The following is a 626-nucleotide window of genomic DNA, read 5'->3' as shown; positions in this document are numbered from 1 at the left end:
GAAAGCATTAAGTACACTTACTTTTTGGACAAACTCCTTCACACAGTACGCAGGTGTTGTTGATTGCTTGTTTGTTTGGAGGACATTTCCTTACACAAGCAGAATCATCTTTCAACATGTGACCTGTAAGATCAAAGTTTATATAATATTGATAGAATAGGTTTTAGAAACCAATAGCATATAATCATCATTATCATTTTAATATCTAATTTTTGAAACTTGTATGGAGCAGACAAAATTTCTTGAGGCAGATTTTCTGCAGCCTGATGATCATTTTAACTGGATAGAAAGCAAAGTAATATTTTCCTCCTGGTCTGTTTTCATAGAAGAATGCAAATAAACAACATCACATGTATGATGGTGATATTTGTTTACATTTAGTGTGCAATGTCAAGACAAGAACACACAAAATATGTACATATATATATATATATAAATATTGAACAATGAGAATGAGTGCTCAACACTGCATTGGTGGATAAAAATTATTTATTTTGTGTATTTAAGCTACCATTGGTTTCACGTTAAAGAATGCCGCAACAATTATCAAGCCTGTCACATGGAAACATCGGTGCTTGTCTCCATTTTGGAGTATGTATATATATATATATATCTATCTATTATTT

General features: G+C 31.2%; 1 protein-coding gene across 1 annotated transcript in view; it reads right to left on the bottom strand.

Moving 5' to 3' along the window:
* The window catches only part of LOC106882365 (epidermal growth factor receptor), a 205829-nt gene that overhangs the window by 50900 nt on the left and 154303 nt on the right, over positions 1-626 (bottom strand). The window contains exon 7 of the mRNA XM_052971277.1: positions 22-123. Coding sequence (XP_052827237.1) covers positions 22-123 — 102 coding nt within the window. The remainder of the gene's footprint in view (positions 1-21; positions 124-626) is intronic.

The sequence above is a fragment of the Octopus bimaculoides genome, chromosome 10 (assembly GCF_001194135.2).
Source record: "Octopus bimaculoides isolate UCB-OBI-ISO-001 chromosome 10, ASM119413v2, whole genome shotgun sequence".
Lineage (NCBI taxonomy): Eukaryota > Metazoa > Mollusca > Cephalopoda > Octopoda > Octopodidae > Octopus > Octopus bimaculoides.
Note: the sequence above shows the minus strand (reverse complement) of the source record. Positions and strands in the feature narration are given on the sequence as shown.